This window comes from Gallus gallus, chromosome 7 (genome assembly GCF_016699485.2).
Source record: "Gallus gallus isolate bGalGal1 chromosome 7, bGalGal1.mat.broiler.GRCg7b, whole genome shotgun sequence".
Lineage (NCBI taxonomy): Eukaryota > Metazoa > Chordata > Aves > Galliformes > Phasianidae > Gallus > Gallus gallus.
In genome coordinates this window covers 11,903,236-11,926,056 of record NC_052538.1, presented here as the reverse complement: position 1 = coordinate 11,926,056, position 22,821 = coordinate 11,903,236, and the positions used below count along the sequence as shown (strand labels likewise).

Genomic DNA, 22,821 nt, shown 5'->3' with positions numbered 1-22,821 from the left:
TGGCCCTCCATCCCTTTTCATTTCATCCAGCCTAGTCCAGTCTGGAAACTGGAGAACAAAGAACTTTGCAAATTTATAGGAAGCATGCAATGAGAAAAGGTAACATTTAGAAAGAGTCATTGCAAAACATCACCAGACTTTGTCACCCCTCAAATCAGGTCACTGTTCCTTTGCTGACTAAGACAAATGCACAACTAAATATTAGGCACCTACACGTGACTGGAATAGGTTTCTCTTGAAAGCCATAAGTTTATCATCTGAAAAGATGGAAGAGTGAAGCACGCAATCCCAGTATAACCACCACGGTAAACACACAGCAGGTTCCCAGGCAAATGCTGTTGGTAGACCTGGGTTGGTTTTGCCATGAAGACACTGTACCGGTCATTTTCCATTTTGGTGAGTTTAATCTCATGTCATTTTACATCCTGAAAACCACCTGAAATAATCACCTATTGCTCCTTTTGAAACTAATGAAGAGACAAAGGAATGCGTGGAGCGTGACGCATCAGAGGGCAGTAGGACTGAAGCTGGAAGTAAATGTCTCTCCTTGGGTTGCATGGCGAGCAGCTCCAGCCGTATCTTTGCTCTCCAGGCACAGAATGCAGACCAGCAGGTTTTCTCTCCCATATACTCAGACTGCATACCCCATGTAACCCTAGCAACAAATATTCTGTCACAAAACAAAGTAGTGGGGACATTGTCTCTTCTCCTCAAAATACACAGACTCCTGTGCTTGCCACGTACATCCCCTAGAAACTATCTGGGCATGTTTCTTTTGCACGAAGAGTAAGAAATGTATTCACTGCAGATATCTCAGAGGGATGTTTTCAAGAGAGATCAATTAGTAGAAATGTTATGTACATGGAGGTAAATAACCAAGATCAGCCGAGGAAGTTGTCATGACCACAAAAGTACAGTACAGTGAAAGATGCTAGGGATTTTATACATCTTATATTTTGCACTATTTATTGCCAACCCCAAGGGTTTAAAAAGTCTGTGAGACCCACCTCCCCAAAAAATAACAAGATTTTCAAGAAGAAAGCAGTAACACTTAGAGATTATTTGCCTTCTGCTTTAGAGATAACCCAGGGTCATGATTTTAAACTTCTCTTGGCAGCCCTATAACTACAAACATTAGTTATTGAAACAAAAGAAAAGCAAACTAAACAGAGAGAGGAGTTTGTTCTCTATTCCCTGGATTTCAAGAGGGAAGACTTTAGAAGAAAACCCTACAGATTTGGCTATGTGCATAGTAAGACAACATAGGCTGCCAGTGCTTCAAGGTGAAACCCAATAGCTGGCTCCATTGGAAACATGCCCATTAAGGCTCAAGTTTCACCCCATATCTGTACAGAATTATAAGTAAAGAAACATATTATGGTTATCTGTGCCTGTTTGCTTCCTTCTGGCTCCCCACGAGCCTCAACTTAAACACCACAGCACAAACATGTTGGTTACAGTGTGCTTTGTAAAATAAGCAAGCCGTGAAAGCCCCACAGTCCTGCAATGATCTTCAAAAAGAGACCAACTCAAAACAGTACAGCGGAGGATCACAGCCAAAAACCCTTGCAAGGATATCTCGGTGCTAAAATATGGTACACTTAGGAGGTTTCTTTTATCAGTATGACGGAGTTGGCCAGAAAGGTATAAAGAAACTGAGGAAAAGAACACATCCTGTCTGCATGTACATTTTGAAGGGCAATCAAATAGAATGTTTGTTATGCTACACTGTAAGAGCTCCTTAATATGGGATGTACACAAAAAAAAGTGTCTTTAAAAAAAATAAACACCCCCTGAAAACTCACCATGTGTTCTGATGGTTTACATACAGTTTCAGAATTAAAAATGAAAAAGCGTTTTGAGTTTCTTTCATAAAATCTCCTTCCTTTTTAAATTCTGTGATTGAAAAAAGTACTCAAAATGAAAGCAGTTCCACAAAGTCTCAGTGTATTGAAAGACAGCTTTAGCCATGCTTGCTCTAAGACTGCCATTCCCAGAGAGCCAAACTGCAAATTACAGCTGAGAGAGGAATTAAATGCAGGATTTCTCGCCTGGGTTTCTCCCATAAGGATGCTCTGAGGGCCTGAATGGTATAAAGAAACATGTGAAGAACCATGCATTCCTACTGGCTTTTGAGGAGAGTGCTTTAATAACTTTCCTTGCCACCCTTTCTGAGAAATCCTTTTGGGACCTACAGTTCCTGGGCTGGCAGCTGGGAACGCACCATCACACCACATCCCCGCGGCATCACTGGTGGGACAGCCCCGTGCCAGGGCTGCTGTCCATGCAGAAGGAGGTTGCTTAGGAACGCCAACAGCTGGGGAGGGGGAGGGGGGGCAATGAGAAAGCAGACCCCCAGGTTTCTGCCTTGCGGAGAAATGCCAGGCAGACATTTGTATTTGCTTTACAGTTTATTACAAAAGTCTGCCACAGCACAATGGGAAGCCTAATGTGGAACATCACATTAACAATATTTTATATTTATGTAGCGCTCTTCATCTGTAAGGGTCCCTGAGAGCTTTACAAGCTACATACGTGGCATACCAATGAAGCCGAGCCATAATTCTTCTAATTAGCTGAATATCAGTACACATCACATGACACAACAGAAAATGTGACTGGTCACACCTCTCTTCATATGGAAAGTGCTACGTGATATTTAAGAGGAGCACGTTGCAGAAGGAAATTCAGATTTAAGAGTCTGGACAAAATGAAATCTCCCAAGTAAATAGGTCTCCTTTACACCTTTGTCTGTCTCTTTGCATGTGCACACTCCCTCAAATACAAGATGCAGAGGAAGAGTATCCCAAGATCTGCTGTTGGTCAAACATCTCTTTCACACTAAATTCAGCAGGTTACCACCACAGGGCTCCGACGTGCTTTGCTGGGGACCTCTCAGAAAAGCTACAGAGTGGCTGCAGCTCAGCACACAACAACATCAGCCTCTTTTTAAGATCAGCAGGTTCATGCCTTCAGCAAAAGGAAGAGCAGGCTATTTAACGCACACATCCTCTGGGAGTCAATGCCACTATTTAAGTGTATGTGCACGTGACCCATCAACCAGTAAAACTAATTATAAAAATCAATTTCAGATACTTTCCTGAGCCTTTCATTCCCCAATATACTCCTAATTGATTTTTGTTGGAGAAATAGCGAGCGTAATTATTATTTTTATTATGACAAAGGAAGGCAAGAGGGGCCATGGTCAGTATTTTAAGTGGCTCGCCAATGCTTTCTACCCAAAAGGAGGAAAAAGGATAAAAAAAAGCATTTTATTCACAGTTTTGCCACCTGCTGGAAAGATGGAAAAGCCTTTGAAAGGGTGACAAAGCACAAGAGAAAAGCTGGCAGCAGACAGTGCAGGGCTGGAGAGGAATGTGACAGAATTGTGAAAAACACAATGTGAGAAGGTTGTACCTATTTATAGGCGAGCAGGGATGATCAAGTGTAAAAGAAGTACATTTCCGTGAATGATGAACAGCTCCTTTCATCCAAAAAGGTCAGAAGTGCCCTTATAGAGAGATGGCTCTAATCATGTCTATATTAGAGATGGGGGGGGGGGAAAGAGGTTAAGAGCCAGATCCAATGTCCAATCAGTCTTTCCACGAACCTCAAAGCTCCGGATTAGTCCCCAGGGCCCTTGTCAAAGCTCCTCTACCAAGCCAGCTGCAGAGGATGTGAAAATAAATGATTTTTTTTTTCAGCCTTATTTCTTGCAGACGCACAAGCACATAACACACATCCACAAAGCCTACTTGTCTAGCTGAGATGCAGAGGAAAGCAAGGCATGCAGCAGCGCTCAAAGAGATGGCAGTACTCCATTTTCTATCCCACTCGCGAGGCCACCTGTAACAAACCCCACTGCAACCCATGCCCCACACCAGGCGTAGGATGGCTGATGCCAGCCTATACCTCCCTGGGCCTACTCAAACTCCCACTGACCAACGAAGACCCAAAACGCCGCCACCATTCCAAATCCCCTCGGCACCAGCCTGGGCGCACACCGGCCTCCTGGCCTGCTAATTGCCAGCCCAGGGGGCGGCAGCTGGGTGGCACGGCCAGCAGCACCCAGCAGCATCGCCGGCAGCGCGGCTCCCCAATTAGCCCTCCAGAAGGAGTGAGAAGGGGGGAGGAAAATTAAAATGTTTTGAAAAAAAAAAAAAGGATGGATGGAGTTGCTTGGCAACGCGAGGGCAGAGCAGCTGTGCAGCAGGGCTGGTACCCGGCCGGGCTGTCAGCACCCTGTGCTTTGTGTGAGCCAGAGTACCGCGCATCCCCTCCTCTCCTCCTGCTTGGCCCCACCAGCAAGGCATCGCTGCCTGCCCTAATTACTCATTCTGTGCTGCTTCAGGCTGCCATCGCTTTGGTCCCCAAGACAAGTAGTAAGAACTTCAAAAAGAAAATCTCGGCTGAGGGCTTTTGGATTCAAATTCAGCACAGCTCTGTGAGCTCAGAGGTGCAAGGCGAGGCAGCAGCAGCAGGAGATGAAAAAGGAGAAAAATGCAGCAGTTCACCAGGTCAGATTTGTCCAGGACTCCACAACAGACTTTTTCCCCTCTGTTTTTTTTTTTTTAGTAAGTTATACTGGGGGGTGAACAGTGGTGAGAGCCCTTCAGAGGCCATGGCGCATGTGTATTCAGTGCAGAGCAGGCAGCAAAGATCTGCTCCTCGGACACTTGCATATTAGTCCAAGAGTTTCTGGGAAATAGCATGCAAAGAACAAAGGTAAACAAAAGATACTTATCAGTGACTAGAACTGACCAAAAAAAAACAAGTGAAGAGACACCCACTTTCCCAACTATTAATGTTTTAAATTGGTTTTGCTCCACATTTTAGCTAATGAATGCGATTTTTCAATTATTCAAACCATTGCAGTGCTGATGGTTCTATTTAAATGTCACTTCTTTTTCTGCCCTTTGCCACTGGAAAATCAGAGAAAGATGACAGAAAGAAAGTGATGCAGAGTAGCAGAGACAGCACGAGAATAAAACACACGGGAAAATAATACCCATTCCTCTCTGATTCTCAGTTTTGTCAAGAGCAAAAAGAAGAAAGGAACAAGATGAGGATGCTTTCGTTCATTCAACTATGAGATTTGACTGGGGGGCACACAAATGATTCCCCTTCCTCAGCTCTAAGGGAGGTGCAAGCACGTGGCTGGAAGTCACCCAGCTCATTCGTGCTGCCAGAGGAGCGCAAATGAAGAACGGCACAGATGTATTACAAAAGCCCACTGCTGGGTGACACTGCATCTTCACAGAGAAATCTTAGAAGATACAGATGCCTTCTGTATGAAACAAACTTCCTAACACACATCCAATGGCGAACAAAGCCCCGGAAAGGAATCACCTTTGTGGTTCTCTGGGTTTTGCAAAGAACTGACAATAAAATGCAAGCCATTTTATGACAGATCACAGCTTAGTCCACTCAAGTTAATTCTCAACCAGATATTCACAGACGAGTCTTCTACTCAAAGGCTATTATTTCCCATTACACAGGCCAAGTTTTAGCTCAGCTTGTTACATGGAAGAAAGCTCTTTTCTCCCTGCCCATCCCCAGCACACATGCCATATTTTCCTAAAAAACAAATATTTTTCCTCCACCTTCTAAAATAACTAACAGCAACCACGTTGGAAAACTACCAAATGTGGAAAATTCCAGCTTCAAGGAAAAGCTTAGCTAAGTTGCAGGCGACCAACAAGAAGGCATCCAAATGGAAGTCCATGGAGAATTAACCATAACGCAGTTCCATGCAGTTACAGATTGAATAGAAGTATGTGCAGGTACAAATGCCTCTGTTTTTATGACATTCACTTCCAAGAGCTAATATGCACTTGCAGTGCTCTAATGGTCACTTAAGGTAGTCATAAAAAACTAGAATGACATTGCAAAATTGTCCAACTAATCTATTAAGTTCTCTCTGTTGATGATAGGAGCGAGTCCAGGCGTATTGGAGCCCAGAGATCTGCAGATAAAGGAAGCCCTGTGCAGCATTTTGTCCTCCCCTGTCCAAAAGGGCTGCACAGGTCTTTAAAACTCCCCTCACTCCAAGTCCTTGTTTCATATTTATTTCAGCCTACAGCTGTACACTACCATGCTCTGCTTGACGTTTGGTAACCAGCAGCTTTTTGACAGCGGCGTTAGACAAAAGTGTTCTGAAGACACAAACACACTTTCTCCTGAAATCCAGCAAAGCAGAAACAGACAATTTTACACATGAAACCTGCCCTTCAGGCTGCATCGTATGCTTGCCCTTCACCTACCTTCAAATACATTTTTCAGACTACACCATGGTGCTATACCATGTGCACCATCTGCTCCTCTGAGGTGGTACTCTGTGAGCCACAGCCTCCATCCCCTTTGGTAGGTGACTCCAAGGGGTTCAAGGATGGATGGATGTGAAGAATACACCAGGTGACAAATGAGCAGTGGCCTGCTGTAGCACTCAGAGACACCTGCACTATCCCTCCCACTGCTGTGACAGACAGCAAGCATCACTTTCTAGGTCTCCCTTGGACCAAAAATCATCTCATATGGCAAACAAAAGCCGTTTCTATTTTCAAGCCCCAGTACTAAGACTGTCTCCCTACCTGTGCTACTGAATTGGCAAAGGATGGAGCAGAAACACAGGACTGGGGGTTATGGTACCAGCAACCAAGCAGTGGCAAACAGCACGGGTGTGTTAAATGCTGAGGGCTGCTTTTGGCAGGGCCTCTCCTGCCGTCTGTGTCACTCACAGAGCGCATTGTCTCGGCCTGAGCTCTCACTGTAATAACAAAATGAGGCTCTGGCCCAGCACAGTGAAATCATAAGACTTCCCTCTAATCTTGCCAAATGGTTAAATGGCTTCAAAAAGAAAAAGTTTTTAAAGAGCTCATGATCAGGTTGGGCTTCTTTTAATCAGCTTTAATTAGATTAAATTATAAGAGAAAACAGAACTAACAAAACACATCTTTCCAATTTGGCAGTGCAACTATACCTCAGAACAAACCCAGGCATGAATGAAGGTCTTCCTCACACACCCCTCCTGCCTCGGTTCCCTTCCTCTTGTTTCCAGCAGCACGTTCATCCACTGCTTCAGCTGCTGCCATGGGAGCTTCCTCTGTGTCCCTTTGCCATGTCCCAGCCCCGCATGCAGAGCTGGGGAACTGTGGCAAAGCTGTGGATCTCTTGTTGTACAACAAAAAATTCCTGGGCCCTGGCTTTTACTCCTCCTGTTCTAGATATACTGTTCTCCCAGCTGCTTTTCCCTTACTCATTATTCAGAAGCTTGCATCCTGCAGAACTAGTGCCTTGCATGGCCATTTGTATTTTCTTTCTCATCCCTGGCTCTCTGTTCACCTGTGCCACCTCATTAGCACAACACAGCACTGTAGCTTCCATCCATGGGTTACCAGTGACACATAAGGTCTTTATTTTCTCTGTTATTCTTTCACTCAGATTGATCTTCTCCATTTATCACCCAGTCTTCCCACCTCAACTCTTTCTTTTCCAACCATTCCCAAATTCCCCACACTTCCACTTCCAGCCCCAGCAATTTTGGAAAACTCTTCTCTGTCATTTTAAATCCCACCTCAAAACCCTTGCTTTCTTTAATGCTCTAATTCTCTTACGTACCTCTTGTCTTTTTCCCCCTCAAACACAGTAATGTGTTTTCCTGCAGAGTGGATTTATTTGCTTTGCTTACTCTCACCCAGCACTTTGGATCAAAGAACTGCATAATTTAAAATCAGATGTCATGACAACATGAAGCAAAGTCCACTTAAATAAGAGCTATCTTAAGACAGTATGTAGACTCCTACTATCTATTTACATGGGCATCTCCTGCTTGTTTTAGGCTTTAGAAACCTAAGTAAAAACATGAGGTGGTAAACTTACGTTGATGAGAGTTGATTTGAGGTGGTATCAGATATCCTGTTTTTAGATGTGAAAACTAAAAACAGAAAAACCTCAAAACCTGATCCTCACAAAATGCAAACCCCAGCAAAATGCTCAAGGGGTCACTTTTTTATCATCACCACAATCTTCAGGATTTCCTGGTTATATTATACATGGTGCTTTATCTCTGGCCATAAAGCATCCATGTCACCTCATAGCTTCCCCTGGACATTACGGCAAGGAAGGCTGATGTGAGCTGTTTGGTCAGGAGATAGAAATCTCTTCCACAGGTCTTTGATCCAAGGGAATCAGTGACTTCCACATGACTAATCTTTCCATAGGTCACAGGCCAGCTCCCCCTTAGACATATTTGCATCCAGATACTCACCAGCAATATCCTGTTTTCTAATTTAGGAAGTACTGATGACTATACATTTTCTTTGGCTCATGCTAATTCCTTTCCCCTCTGTTCTCCATTACACTGGCAACTCATCTCCATGCCTGCATGAAGGCTGGACTAGAATTCCTGTCTCTTAAAGGAGACACTGATGTCTGCTCTGTGAATAAGTGTGAGAGAATGTTAGAGCTGGGTTATAGTGCCAGTCCCAGTGGCTCCTTCGCTAGTTTTTTTTTGTTTTGTTTTGTTTTGTTTTTTTGCTTCACCCCCATTCTGGCAGCACAGCCTTTCCAACCCAACAGCTCACCTCTCACTCCTGTTTACAAGCATAGCCACCACTTCACACCGGCATGGCTTCTTTGCTGCCCTGTGGCAGACAGACAGTCCTGACACCGTCCCTGGCTCCTTTACACATCCTTCATTTTAGGTGCTGTAGCTTTCTTCAAATCCAATCAAATGTTTTAATTTCCCATTCCACCCAGACAATGTTTCCCCTTTCCCTTCCAGATTAAATTCTCTCCCAGAAAGAAAATTGTTTCTCCCTCTCCAAAGGTCATTGAGAAGTTGTTTTCATAACCAGTTCAACCATCGATGGGCCTTACAGAACTGTCCTAATTTCTGAATGGACAAGATGCAGGAGAACAACTAGGGAGGCTTGCAATGAACCACGAGCAACGTGGGATCTGACTGTCTCGGCTCCCCAGTGAAGCCGCCGGAGGAGTCGGGTTCCAACCCAGCAAGCTGCTATCAGTCTGCACTGCCTCCAGCCCTGTCTGGCTCATCCTGCCCTGAGGAAGGCCAGCCAGCCTCTGTCTGGTCAGCGTTACGTACGGACAAAAGGAATGCAACCTCCTTCCGCTGCCTTCTGCCCCGCAGCTCCCCAGCCTGTGGCTTTCTTGTTTTCATGCGCAGCAGTAAATCCCTTTGATCCACTAAGTGGACACTGCACATGAAGTTGGGTGACCAGCCTGCATCTGCCTCCCTGCCCCACACTGAGAGCTCTTTGTCTGTTGGGGCACTCGTGCCCACTTGCACAGAGCCCACACTGGCAGACTGTTCCCTCCTAACATACTAACAAGCTATTTTCCTTCAGCTGATACCTTGCAACCACTTCAGACCCCCCGGCTCGGTCGCTGACTAAGCCTAGTGGCTACTAGCTATTGGCACTGCTGGGTGCATTCAAAACTCACAGCACACACCACGGTTCCAAGGCAGCTGCCAAAAAAAAACAAAGTTCTGGTGGAGAATAGGGCTGCTTGCCCCCAGTTCCGAAGGCACACATGGGAAAGGAGGCAGCCCTGCCATTTACAGTTCAATCTCAAATTCCCACAGCTGGTCCCCTCTGTCCCTCTCTTCTACAGGAAGCCCCAGAGCTCACTGTGGGGTAACCCCACCGCAGAGGTCAGAGTGAAGAAATGTAATGTCTTGACTATACCACTTTTGATTGCTGTTAGTGATTTCAAAGGAACAGAGCACTGAAACGGGACAAAGGGCTCTAAATGACAATGTGTTTGAGCCCAAATAAGCTAGCTACATAGTCCTATCACATGCCTCCCCAGCGTTCACTCAGATTACTCCCCAAATCCTAAAGATACTCAGATACTTTGAACTTTCCTGTGTGCAATGGGAGTCAGGTTCCTACCAGCTCCCAGTGCCTGCAGCAAAGAGTTTAACAATGAGGATGTATCAAGTCCATGCTGCAAAATAAAACCATGTTTTCTATACAGCTGTGGACAGCTGGGATGTAAATGGGTATAGGATGCTCATTTGGCTGCAAAGAGGAGGGCTCTTCTGGGTTTCTCTCTTGCCTCTTGTCTACCACCTTCTTGTTTTTCCCTAACAACCTTTGCTGACTCTCTTGAACTTAGTGGATGGTTTACAAACTGGCTACACTGATGGTTTAACCAGCAAGCTCAGAGAGAGAGAGCAGAACCCACTATGTGAAGTGATGGAAGCTGCATCCACACAGCTGCAGTGACTTCATCCCAATACAGGTCTCCCCCATCAGCTAGCAAATGGACTTGCCCTTTCTCACCACACTGAGTACTGCTGTGGATGGATGGACACGCACACAGCAACGGCACTGTGTGCAGTCTAAGGCTATTCTATGAAAGCCTCAGTGCCAGTGAGAAATGTTTCTTATCACGAAATAACTGTAAAGCACAAGATCTGACATGTTGATGTTACCTAGGGGAAGGATACAAAATTCGACCAGACCTAAGGGGGGGGGTTCTAAAGCATGCAAAATCTTGCATGAGTTTGACTTCAGAGGGTGGAGGTCTTGCAAGAGTGGCTAACAGTTTTCTCAGGATTCTTTGTCCCCCGTTGCCACCTGCTGGGTGATAAGAACATAGAGATTCCACAGGTTTATCCCTCCTAGGTGAACACGTCACATCGTTGGCTAACTTCAGGAACAGCCACGTAAGACTATCATTTGCAGCTTGAAGAGTAATGCAGGGGCCACATCTGAATGGGCAAGGTGATGTGCCAACTCACAGCCCAAACCTATGCCTGCGGGGAGCCCCTTGGCACACAGGAAGGCCTCCTCTGGGACATCCACCCGGGCAGCCCCGGTGGAGCCTGTCTCTGTGGTTACGCTCACAGCAGCACTGGCAGCACGAGGAGCCTCCTGATCGTACCAGGTTTCAAAATGAAAGCACTGTTTTCACAGGCTTTGAAATCACAGAATTGCAAGGGGGGGTCACTCCTGGTAAGGTGGCTATCCCCAGTAAAAGCGCTAGGAAGCGCATATTGAAAGATCAAAAACAATGCCTTTATGCCTTAATATGATTTATACTTCAGACCATGTAACTTTTACAGTGCTGCCTAGTACATGATGGATGCAGCTCTCTTAGCAGCCCACACATTTGTTTGATTTACTGCACAGGTCCAACATGTTATTTTCTACCTTGCGAGAGCCACCTCGCTCCTAGGAATCTGCGTGCATGATAACACCATGAATTAAATGTGCAGTTATTGTAAGAGACCACACATTTTACAGTAAAACTGAGAAAACTGATTACAGCAATCCCTCTGGAAACAAGAATAATCACATGATAAGATAGCGCTAATGGGAATTTATCATCTCACATGTGAGGCTTAGAACAAAGCAGCAACGCTAGCAAACTGCACGGCTATTACTGCCAATGAATGCCAGCCGAAAAGCTACTGGGGACTGTGAACGAACGACAGGAGAGAAGGGATGCTGAACAGCCAAACTGAAGCCAATTTGGTACGCTTCAAGACGCTTACACAGTAAAGCTTATATGCATCATTAATCAATACTATCCAAAATAACTGCCTGGTGTCTTCCCATACATCCTATTCCCTCTCTAACTACGCTACTCCATCCAAACTCCATGCAATTCTCCCATTTGTTCTCACTGTATTTCATCACTAGTGTAGCCCAAAATAGTGAGATCTCAAGGGTACGGCATCTGTGTGGGCACACATCTGCAGCTACACACAAGCTTCCTGCCCCACAAACATTATTCCTAAACTGTATATCTCAGAACTGAAATATGCTTTTTTTCTTTCTCCTACACAAAAGGCAGCAAAAACCTACCCACAGTATTTTCTATCTGAAGCAATTAACACTTGACTAAAATTAACATTTTTAAAGCTGTCTCAGGGAGCTGAGTGCAGAAAACCCAAATTGGCATGCCCACAGTTCTACCATAAATGATACATCTTCCACCCTTTAAGTATCCTAAAATTACTCTCCATCGAGCCCCAGAAGACACATGAAAACTCAACATATCGATGGTAGACAGTGAATTCCTCTGTTCTGTTGAAAAGAGGATATACTTGCTGGCCTGCCATATTTTTCCATTGCCCTGTTTCATAGATAGAGGCTTGGACTTTTCAGAAGAGACTTTTTTTTTTTCCTCTTTTCTAAATCAAAATAAAAGGAGATGGTTACAGATAGGTGGCAGGAGGACAAGATGAGAGAAACATCCTACACAAGTACCTGTGTGAGTCCTCTGGTGAGCCTTTAAGTGGGAGCTCTTTGTATAAACCTTCCGGCACCCATTAAACTGACAGCGGTGAACCCTCTTCTTGTTTTCTGGAGATGCTTCCAGTCCCGGTCCTCCTTGTTCACTGTCACTTTGCCCGCTCTTTATCGTCCCCGCGGTTGCTGCCGCTACACTCACTTTCATGGAGCCGAGGGAAGATTTCTTGGCCACCAATTTCAAAGTCACTGTGCCATCCACCGCCGAGAGAGTCTGTGAGGTTTTTACGAGGTGGCGGCTGAGCTCCGGAGAGGAAGGGGGTGTTAATGAGGTTACTGCATTGAGTTGGGCCTGGTTGACGGCCGTGTAGCTTTCTGTGGAAGAGCTGGTGGACTGCAGGCTGAGGCACGTCTCAGACAGCAGCTTGTCCCGTGAGAGGATAATGTCCATGTTGGCGCCTTTGTCGCACATACTCGTCTCCACTGGCAAAAGGATGGGGTCCAGCCGTCGGATACTGTCCTCTGCATCTGGAGCTGAGGAGGCATGAAGGAAGCAGTCCAAGTCCTCACCGAAGCTCTCAGAGATCTTCCGCGGTTCAGTCTGAAGGTATCGCTCCAACTCGAGGCATGTCTGCAGGAGGGGGAGGGAGGGAAAGAAATCGCTATTAGAGAGACATCACAGCAGTGCTCCCACCGAGGGCAGGAGAACAGCATGGCCCAGAGCCATTTAGAGACAGCCCTCATGTGCAGCAGCCCCTTCTTAAAAGACAGTTGCTTTTTGGGAGGCATGGGGATTTGGCACTTGTTTGAAGCTGCTCAGACACAGGGTATGGAAATATCTGCGTACGGCAGAGGATATTATGGTAACGTAGATAATAACAACTGGAAAGCATCCACTAAATCTGCATGGAAATCTGCACACTGCCGCATTTCAAATGTAATCCGGCAAACAATCACCTCTACATGAAACATTCAGACTGCCCAATCCCCTGGCACATACAAAGAGTCACCTCTCCAACAGATTCCTTCCTCTTTCTTCACACACATTACGTTTCACTCCAAACTTAACTCTGCATTGTTGGCTGAGGCCCAATCTTCTCCTAAGATGGCGTAAATCTGAAGTATATCGTTTTAAGATAGAAAGAGGAGACAAAGAAAACCTGCCAGTAACAGCATAGCTTGTTTGAAGGGGCTGAGAGAAGACGAAGATGAGACAAGAAAACAGGGACCTAGTGCCTCTTTTAGAGGGTTTTGTCACATCTAAACAAGTAGACCTCCTGTATACAGAACACCACACTTGCACACAAGCACACGCACACAGCATCTTCAAAAGTAGGTGAAGATGCAGGCAGAGATGCTGCCTCATGAAAATGTGTTCCTACGTCTCCGTAGCAGTGATTATAGCATGAAGACAGGGTGAGGCTACTACTTGAATGTACCCTGTATAAGCTGCTCTAAGCTAACACAAGCACCAATAAAGCCTCCAGGCACCATCATGCTGCCCAGTGTTCTCCAAAACCAACATTACAGACTTTTATTATTTATAGAAAGCAGTTATCTGCAGTTTGGGGAGCTTTTAATGGAGTTTATTAGTGTTGTTTTTCATTTCTTGCTGCCTGAAAGGATAGTTGGTTTAATACCTTCACTGCAATTTTACAGAACTTAAAAAACATACATACTAACGGAGATATTGTTTTGAAACTTATAAAAACTACTCTTAAGGGAACACTTTAAAGATATAAAGGAAAGGATTTTTAGGCAAAAATATTCAGTGCAGCCTAATGGAGCCAATGGTCCAACTACATCTCAGCCTGGAAACCCAACATCTGATCAAGAAACAAAAGCTTCCTACCACCAGAGACGAGATGGAAACTCCTGTCTTTTGAGTACAGACCTCAATAGGAGCACAGAAAGGCTCCATTCACAGCTTTCTGGGAGCTACCGTCTAACTCAGGATTATTACTTTCAGCGTAGCCTGGAAGCAACACTACTGTTTGCAGATACCGTTAGGTGGGATGACTTCCAGAGTCTCTGAATTAAAAAAAAAAAAAGATTCTGTCAGACAGTTATCTATTTGATTACTTCGTAATACCCAATCATAGATCCGAGCTGTAGAGATGGACTTGGCAAAAAACAAAGAAAATGGCAACATACGCAAGTGAGAAGCATTATACTTTAGTGGAGTCACATGAGGCTGTGTATGCTATGTCTGGACTTGGTAGTCAGCAATCTTGCCTTAAGCAAACCACCAAACAATCAAGTTACTCAAGCTTATCGGGGGCCTCACTTCTTTATCTACCATAAAAGGGATCTCTGAAGAACTGTTTTTGCCAAATCCCTGGAAGATGAAGTCGGTACATTTTTGGGCTCCTGACACTCAGCAAGCAGAGGTTCGACCAGTGTGCCCTCCCAGAAGTACCTGGGAACTGGCATCCGTGAGCTGCAGCCCACAGCTTGGGCACTCTGCTGCCTTCTGCTCTGGGTCAACACTAAACTGCTGCACTGCAGCAGTGATTTCCAATAGACAACAGCTGACAAAAGCTGAAGCCAGATCATCAGAAGCCTGCTGCTCCACCTCCTAAACAGAATGAAACTGAGGAACAGTGATGTGGACACTAACTTAGTGCAAGCTCAACATTCAGGACTTGGGGGCTGCCAGCTCATTTCTCCAACAGCCTTGCTCCAAGCATCACGAGAAACCATTCATTTGTGCTCTCTGCTCTCCCCACTGCTCCTTCAGCTGGATTTTTGGATCGGTTCCTATTTCCTGCTGCAACAATGTGACTTGGCCCTGTACATCCGCTGGGCTGCCCCTGAGGCTACCCCACTTCCTGAGCACAGCAGAAAGTTGGAAATGCTGGGAATCAGCAATGAGCTTCACAGCAAGGTGTCACAGCATCTGGTTCTGCTGCAACCAAACCTCGCTGGCTTGTGTGACAACAGAAGTTTTTCACCTCGAACCCACCTTAACTCAAGGCCAAGGACTTCCCCTGAGGGACAGGGGACAAGGCTTTCAGCTTTCACTCAGGAGTCCCCCGTTCTGAAGGTCCATCTGAATTAGTTCCTGGGGAAGCAGCAGACAGCTCCCATGCTGCCCCTGTGGCACCAGCACCTAGCAACCCTGCTCACTCTTCTCCCCAGGAAAGCAGACACCTTGGTACCAGCAGTGAGGGAAGCCATACTAAATCTGCTCATGGTAACAGTGGAGACACAAAAAGCCTGCGTGCTGCTTAATGTGCAGTTCTGGGACTGGAGAATGGCTGTAGGTGGGGATCTGGCCTCTCCCTAGATGAATTAGGGGGCTTGGTGGCAGCTTTCTAAGTGAACCCCACAGTTGTTCAGGACTGATTCCACACACAAAACAAAAGAGGTGGTGCTTTTCAACTCCCCACATCATGTAATTCGGGCTTTCTGTCTCAGCCTTCATCCAATGGGGCAGAAATAGGTCTGGGAGCCCAATAAATAGAAGGCTTCCAAAGTAGAGTGTAAACGTAATCAGAAATTAGGGATAGAAGTGGGAAAAAAAAGAGAGGCTGGGACTCAGAGCCATTCAATGTGACAACAGTGGCAGGAGACTTCAATTGCCAGGACCAGAAAGCTGCACATTGGTTCTGTGGGCCCATGGACGCAAGCAGGAGGTGCTGCTCCTTTAAGGCACCACTAGCACAGTGATAACAATAGTAGGCCTGACAGTTTTTCCAGCTTCACCATTAATTTTCCATAAAGAGCAGTTTCTCAATGAGCCCTTTTCAGGCAAAGCCTGATGCTTCAGAAACCTGTAATTATTCCTGGCTCCCCCCTCCCGCAGCCATTGCACCTGTGCCATTTCAAGACACCAGCTGGTCATGCCTTGCCTTCTGCCTCAGAAATCCAAAACCAGTGGATCAAGCCCATCTCCCCATAGAGAGGAAAAAAAACTCAAAGGAAAAGAAACAATATAATGAAGCCCCTCCCTCCTTCCCACACCCCTCAGTCCCTCCACCAAGTCAACAGGGGGAAGCTGAGCAGCGCTGAGCCGGAGGACCTCCATCTTATCTGCGTGGCAGACAAAGCCTGAGGAGGGCTCGGGCTGCAGCCTTGCAACAGCCCCCTCAGCCCCTACCTGCTGCAGAGGCAGACCGCGGCCTGCAGAACAAAGCTTCCTTCTCCATATGCACTCTCTGGCACACGCCGAGTACCTTACGTGACCTTCCCCTCGCTCAGGCCCAAATTGCCTGGGGAGTGGCAAGCAGCATTTTGAATGCAGCCTGTTTTCTTCTCTGCTGCCCCAGCAAGGCTTAGCATTTTTAGGCCATGCAGGCTCACCCCCTCGTCTTGAGCTCTGAGCTGGTAAAGCCACCCAGGCTGAGACCACCAGCCTTATGGACCATCAAAAGCAGCAAGATGGTTCTTCCATCTCTATTCCCACAGTTACTTGCCAACAAGTGCAGCAAAACCAAACAATTCTGTGTGAGAGCAGCAGGATGCTCACAGCTACCCAGAGACATGAGCCCACATGGCCAGATTCAGACACTGGTGAAATTTACTTCCACCACCAACCTGAGAGGACAGTGGTCCAGTGTTACCTGAGACAGAAGCAAGCTGCTCTTGCTGTCATTGCCAGTTCTGCTGGACATCTGGATTCTCATTACATGCTCATGCAAGAGAGGGGGAGATTGCTCTAATAGATGCAATACATCTCATGTGTAAACTAAGCCTTCCTGTGCCATAGGTTGTTACACAGCAGCATAGTGATGGGTATTAAACTTCCTTGCCCAGTGCCTGAAGGATTTGTGGCAATAAAGGCTTCAAAACTGTAATGGGAAGAGGAAGATGGTTCCCTTCAGGGACATAAGAAGATCAGTCAGACTGTTGACTGCTGTCAAATGGTTTTTGCAGGCTAAGGATAAAAAGTGACCCAGCTACTTCAACCCATCTGCCCTGGCTAACAAGGGTCATTCTCTTTGCCCGTTGCTCCTCGGTTTAGCCAGTTACAATAAGCGATGATTAATAGCTGAGAAATAATAGGATATGACTTTGGTAAACTCCAGATACTTGCAGAAAGCCAGCGAGCAAAGGACGACCATCTGGCACGTGCACATTCCCAACAAGAACTCAGCCTGATTTCTTAACTTTGGATACAATTGCAAAAAGGTTCACTTTCTCAGCAGAGGTACATTTCCATCACCTACAAACAACGGCGGGTGCTTCCTGACTACACTCTGGTGAACTGCGACATCTCTCTGTTCCCCACACCATACCACCTCCTCAGCAGAGCAGCAGAATACACCACAACACTTCCACACACAGGACCACATCCTTCTGGCAGTACAAGACAACCACTGCAGCGCTCCCCTATGCCTGGCAAGGCCCTACTTCTCACAAAACACAGTGGAAAAGAAGCACACGCGTGCCTCTGAGTGGAGATGTGATACACGTACCATTCTCAGCAGAGCTTAGCGCTCACCTAACAGCAGCCAGCAGAAAGCCTTTGCAGTACTCAAACTCCTGCGTGTTTTGTACAGCCAAAGACAGGACAACGCAGTGACAGCGAAGTTCAGCCAAGGGTAAAACAAAGCCCAAACACTTCAAATGATTTGAGGCCAGCTGGGGAAGACACCTAATCAACACGTTCAGTAGGTTCCTCTGTTTTGTTGATGCTGAAGTATTTTACAACATCTTGATTCTGAATTTTTCTAGCAGATTATGGGAAGTCCTCATCTGGAAGTGCTAGTTAATTCTAAGTGCCATTTTACTGCAGATAAAATGGGACATCAAGCACCGATCTTGGAAGCTATCCAAAACCTAATTAAGAAGTTGGATACTTAGATCAGGCTGTGACAGAGAATGAAAATGTCAAATGTGGTTGACAAGCAGGTCTGATCTACCAGCTCTGTTTACAGTACTTGAAAGGATTCTCTTTGCAGCAAATGTTTATTGGTGCAAAGCAGAATTATATATGCAGCAGCTAAGGTCAAGCTTCATCCTCCATTGTGATCTCATCACTATCCGCTGGCACATAAAAAATGGATCTCATTTGTAACATGAAAAAATTACAGACGTGTCAAGGCTGCAACAGAAAGCATCCTCAACCTGAAAGCATCACAAAACAAGAATTGTAAGGTGAGGGTTACCATGGCTCACTGAGACCAAACTACGACAGCCCGCTTCCAGGTCCAGTGCCTGGTGCCAGTATGTCGTTCACCAGGAAAGCAAAAGCTTTCAGCTGCAGTGGCACTTGCATTTTGGTTCCTGGATATTGAATGGAATGCTGTGAGACAGCTCTGAATTAAGAGGAGTAAGAGGTCCAAAGTTTACCTGCCTTCCCTGGAACGTCATGTTACTTTTTGCTTTAACCCTAAAGCAAGTTTTGAAAGCTCCATCTCCTCCCTGCCACCAGAAGCCTTCATTACTTCCAGAACAACAACAAACCCCAATACTCTTGCCCGTCTATTCCAATGTTGCCATCTATATCCAGCCAGCTGCCAAAACCTCCAGCTTTTCTCCTCTTGGCAACCTTTACTGGGCAGTTGCTAGTTGTCAAAAGCTGCAGCACATCTGAAGCCCAACATTTGGGATGGCATAAAATTAACAGAATTTTAGTACTAAAGTAAGTAGTTTTGCTAAATACATTCAGGAAAATGGGAACGCTGCACTCTGAAATGAATGAATAGTAAGAAAAGGTTCCAGCTAGGCAACAGCAAAGAGTTTCTATCTCAAAGATAAGAAAGGCAAACTCCTAGCCATGTGCCGGCGCATCCTGCCTAAATGTTATGCAGTTCCTTAAGAAAAAGACAGCTATGCTTCTCGGGTACAACAATAAGCTACGTGCAGACACCTGACTCACAGTAAAACTCTGCACGCATTCTTAGCCCCCTGTAAATATGAGGCAAATCCAAGTTAACTTTATGCTCAACAAGCAGGCTTTTGCCGAGAGCAAAATCAGGCACACACACACGGTCAGCAAAGATCAGCTGATATACAAAGCCCTGTTTTCCTGTGGTAACTCCAGCACATGCATGGGCTGCCAGGCCGGTCTGCTCACAGGGGCTGAGTGAGTCCCAGCAGCCAGCAGGCTGGGCCAGGCAAGTCTGTTAACTCCACCATTGCTGTTGAATATTCTACAGAGAACCCAAGTCTCTGTTTGCAAATGTGCTCAAGATAATTACAACCCGTGTCCGTTTTTTCCCCTTGGTGTCAGCCCAAAGAGTGAACTTTTAAGGAAATGTATTTAGCCAAACCAGCCCATTCACTATTATTCAGGCACAAAAACACTCTCAAAGAATGTTCCTGTATCACAACCCTGGCGGCTTTCTCCCTGCATTCTTTTCACAGCGTTCTTCTGACCATAAAAGATATTGAAATCAGAAGCCCTGGCCTCATTAAGCAAAGATACCATTTAATGTAAGAAGCCTGCATATTTACTTAAGGAGCAGCATCACAACCTTCACATAAACAGGAGCCATCTTCCTGTTGCTGTGGGGCACGACGTAACCAGCGTCAGCAAAGACTTTGGTCAGCCTCTAAAGCTTAAAGGAAAACAAACCACTTCTGCCATAAATCAGCAATTTCCACCAGCAGAAATGGGTAGAGAAACAAATGCCTCAAACAGAATAACCCGCAAATCTAATCAAGAAGTCAAAAAAAAAAATCAAGATTTGCTCCCCAATTAGCCATAATTAAATAAGTCGTATCAGACAAATATTTTTTGTAAAAGGACAAACCACATTTGTTCACTGAAAGTCTGTGGTATTTGGGCTCTAAGCATAGAGAGCTTCAGTGTGCTGGTTGTGAGATGCTGAACAAAGGACTGCAGCTAAGCATGGCTGGATTTGATAGGCATCTAGATTAAAAAAAATGGATGAAAGAAATCTGCGAACACTGAAGCAGGGCTTTGGAGGGCTTGGGTTGGTTTTTTGTTTTGGTTTGGTTTTTTCGGGGCTGTTTAATAACGATAGAAAAAATATCTGAAGCAGTCACAACAAAAACCAGCAGCAGTGTCAGCAAAGGATTAAGGACGGCCACATGAATTCAAAAGTGGAGGCAGCCCATTGTGCTAGTATCAAAATATGATAAAACCCATGTGTGCTTACACATCAGAGCACGCACTGTGTGCTGCCGTGCAGGTCAGACCACAAGTAGCCGTACAAAAGCCCTTTAAGCTATTATATATAGATGCGTATAAATAACTCCTTTCAGAATCTCTCTGAAGAGATCACTTCTTTGTGTAAGAGCCGTGCATGGCTGTGAGCAGCTGGCTAGTGGCCCTCGCTACAAACTTCCCTCCAAACTTCACTGAGTAGGTATTTAACCTGTTGCTGTCCCACTTGGAAGCAGCTTTAATTTAGCATTATAAATAGCAAAAAGGGACAATTAGCTCCTGGAATTGCCCGCTCTAGCTCCCACTGAAATCAAAGGAATGGGTTCAAAGCATGCCCCAGAGTGTGGTAAACTTCTCACAGGAAATGGATATGCTAAAGTAAATGCTGACGGCTGTGAAACGTACAAAGTAGAGCAATATTTTAGGTCTCGATCCTCAATTAAGATTCATCCCTACGATGTATTGCTGTGGGGTTACAGAGCAGAACTGGATTCCTTGCAATTAGTCCAGACTGGATTGTGAATGAAGAAAACGTACTAGCTAGAGATGTTTCACTAACATCCAGAGATGCTTCACATTTCCTCATCAGCTGGCACTAATGTGTGCACCGGGTGTGCTCTCATGGGCTCAGGCAACATATTTGCAAGCACAATTCTTCACAATTAACTGAAACCTTAAGAGGAGGTGTCATCGATACACTCAAGATGCGGTACGTTCCACAGGAGAGCATTCTGGGTGGAGGGCTGTGAGTCACCTCTGCTCTGACCTAAAAACATATGAAACGGGAGGGTGTATAACACTGAATTCCTAACCCAAAAATGTGCTCTTCCTCAACTTAAATTTGTACGATCAGCATCTGTGTGCTGGGACTACTGCATCTACCCCACACACGATGCTCATTCACTGTCACATCTCACGGCTCAAAAAGACCTTCTGTACATTGGCTTTTGTATTGTTTTTGGCTGTGGGGAGGAAGAGGTGGGGACCTGTCTGGGAAACAGGAAGCAGGAGGAAGTAGGGGAATACGGAGTAGAATAAGGTCAGAACTAAGAAGAATAGAAGAGCATTTATACCATGCCCAAACCACAATAAACATATAGGACCAAAGTCTGCCTGAAGCCATGCAGGGAACAGTGTACTGCTTGGCTGAAGTTTCAGCTCTAACATGAACACAGCAACTGTCTAATCACTCTTACAAAAGCCTTTTGCTGCCTTTTTCTTTCTCCTTTTTTTAAAAAATCATTTGGGCAATTTGTTATCTTACAAGAGCAAGAAGATGCGTGCGCTGCCGTGATAAATATGCCAGTCTGGGAAAGGAAAAGAGAAGACAGCAGCCTCAGGTTTCACCATCACACTGAGAAAAAACTCAATCCAGAAACAAAGCGATGGGAAGCACAACCGGATCCTCAGCTGGGGTAAATCAGCACAGAGCAGCACTGATTTCATTGTTCCTGTTTACATCAGCCGAGGACACTGCCAACACTCAAACTCCATGAAGTTCTGCTCTAAATTAGCACCATTTAACTCCGGCTTACGTGAAGCAAAATTTGACATGTTCCTAGATGGCTGGAGATTGCTATTTTACATTGCAAATCTTCTCTACTTTATTAGGAACGATGTGACCCAAGTGGAAAAATTGGAAGAATTTAAAAACACCACCATCTTCAGACATCCTGATGCTTGGATTCTTAATGCGGGCCAGCAGTGTATTTGGAGGTTCTCACTATCTGGTTACTGCCATGCCTACCCAGCATTTTCATCGTCTGTGCAGAGAAAGAAGAGTCTTCATGCATCCCACTGCAGGTAAACTTGCCTGTTACTCAACAGCAGGTGCTCTCTAAAGGATACCCCCTTGCTGCCAAGAATGTTTTCCTTGTTTTCCTTTTCTGTGTTGCACTGCCAAAGCATTTGTGCCAAAACTGAAGCCATCAGGGATTCTGATCCAGCCTCAAATCTCACAGACGGTGCACTTGTGCTGCCACAAGTCCCTGTGAAAGCAGTGGGGTTCTCTTCTTAAAGTGATTTGCTGGAGCATACTGGCAAAGAGCCTGCCAGAATCTGCCCAGCCACTCATCAGCAACACAGGCACCTGCCTACAGGCACCTGAGGTGAGCTGTGTCCCCAAAGTGCCTTAGACCATACAAAAAGGAATCTGGTATAGTATCCTTTTGTGGATACTATTGGCAAGTCAAAGTGTGCTGTCAGTCCAAGACCAGGTAACGCTCCCTCCTCGTGAAAGAAAGATCTTCCCTGCATCAGTGCAGCTTGCAGTAGGCTGTACAGCTAGCAGCTGCTGCATAAGATGGACAGCTGGGAGATGCCACCAAGAGCCCCCCCATCAACTGAATTACGAAAGCTCAGCAGGTCCCATCACCAGCTGCCCAGGGCCAGAACACCTTTGTGAGCCAACTTACACAGGCACAGCTCTTGTTCTGGCTTGTTCAGTCTGTTGACTGTGGACATCCACCCAGTTGTTATGGATTTTAAGACACTGCCATATGAAAGTGCTATTTC

General features: G+C 45.6%; 1 protein-coding gene across 8 annotated transcripts in view; it reads right to left on the bottom strand.

Moving 5' to 3' along the window:
* The window catches only part of KLF7 (Kruppel like factor 7), a 61,213-nt gene that overhangs the window by 18,511 nt on the left and 19,881 nt on the right, over positions 1–22,821 (bottom strand). For 7 of the 8 annotated variants that reach the window (XR_212609.5, XR_001467464.4, XR_005861270.2 and 4 more), the window contains exon 2: positions 12,246–12,858. Coding sequence is in view for 3 of the 8 variants with exons in the window: in XM_015289510.4 (XP_015144996.2) it covers positions 12,246–12,858 (613 nt within the window). In the remaining 5 variants the exon portion in view is untranslated. The remainder of the gene's footprint in view (positions 1–12,245; positions 12,859–22,821) is intronic. The other variant, XM_004942644.5, reaches the window with a different exon arrangement.